Here is a 1,331-nt window from a genome sequence, read left to right as displayed (position 1 = left end):
GTTGTTCTCAGCCACGTGGACCCAGTAGGAGACCTGATGGAAAACCGGGGCGTTGTCGTTGACGTCACCAATGTGCAGGCTGACACGTGTGCTGGAGGACAGGGGCGGCTTGCCCTTGTCGGTGGCGGTTATGGTAAGATTGTACTCTGGGATCTGCTCCCTGTCCAGGGTCCTTTCTGTTACCAATTTATATGAATTCTTGGATGAAGAGACTATCTTAAAAGGAACTTCACCTTCCAATTGACAGTTAAACTCTCCATTTTCCCCGGAATCTTGATCATGTATTTTGATCAAAGCAATCAGTGTTCCAGGCACTGCGTTTTCTGGAATAATATCCAGTAGAGAATGGAAAGTAATTTCTGGACTGTTGTCATTTACATCTTCAACGCTAATTTCAACTGTACATTGTGCAACCAGTCCTCCACCGTCCCTCGCTTCCACCACTATAGAATATTCCTTGACTTCTTCGAAATCCAATGTGTTTTGAGTTGTAATTTCCCCACTCTTCGAATTTAGACTGAACATTTGACCCGCTCTGTAAAAGGAGTAAGTAATTTCGGCGTTAGTGCCTTCATCCCGATCTGTAGCTGACACTTGCAGCACCGGGGTGCCTGGGGGTACGTTTTCCCGAATGCTGATCCGGTACACCTCCTGGTTGAATACAGGGGCATTATCATTGGCATCGGTAACCTGGATTCGTAGCTCGGCGGTGCTGCTTAGGAGTGGGTGTCCGCCATCCAAAGCAGTTAAGACTAACCGATGGAAACTCTGTTGTTCCCGGTCTAGGGTTTTCTCCAATATCAGTTCCGGGTATTTACTACCATCCTGTTTCTCCTTATTTACCAGCGAGAAAATAGGGCTAAGAGAGAGTTTATAATTCTGTAGAGAGTTCAAGCCAATATCCGCGTCTTCGGCACCTTCTAATATAAATCTTGTGCCTGGCTGTGCATACTCACTTATCTGAAGTTCAAAAGAATTTTGGGTGAATTTTGGAGTGTGGTCATTAATATCCTCGATCTCCACATTCACGTGGTAAAAGTTCAATGGATTCTCCGCCACAGCCTCAAATTCCAGAGCGCAAGTGGGATTCTTCCCGCAGATCTGCTCCCTGTCTAGCCTGCCGCTCACAAGCAGCTCCCCGCTCTCTGCGCTCACAGTGAAGTAAGGCTTCTCCGAACTGACGCGCAGTTTCCGAGTCGGTAGCTCCTGCACACTGAGCCCCAGGTCCTTGGCGAGGTTGCCCACTACCGAACCCTTGGGCATTTCCTCGGGAATCCTGTAGCCAATCTGCTCAGACAGCGCGGGGCAGAACAAAGACAGCAGGAAGGGAA

The 1,331-nt window shown here is 48.4% G+C and overlaps 1 protein-coding gene across 1 annotated transcript in view; it reads right to left on the bottom strand.

The window, feature by feature from the left end:
* Positions 1–3: 3 nt before the first annotated feature.
* The window catches only part of LOC102495757 (protocadherin gamma-B5-like), a gene marked incomplete at its 3' end in the record, with an annotated part of 4,646 nt that continues 3,318 nt past the window's right edge, over positions 4–1,331 (bottom strand). The window contains exon 2 of the mRNA XM_006156260.3: positions 4–1,331. Within this exon, the coding sequence (XP_006156322.2) occupies positions 4–1,331 (1,328 nt within the window).

This window comes from Tupaia chinensis, unplaced genomic scaffold, assembly GCF_000334495.1.
Source record: "Tupaia chinensis unplaced genomic scaffold, TupChi_1.0 Scaffold000484_1, whole genome shotgun sequence".
In the NCBI taxonomy this organism is placed as follows: Eukaryota; Metazoa; Chordata; class Mammalia; order Scandentia; family Tupaiidae; genus Tupaia; species Tupaia belangeri.
Note: the sequence above shows the minus strand (reverse complement) of the source record. Positions and strands in the feature narration are given on the sequence as shown.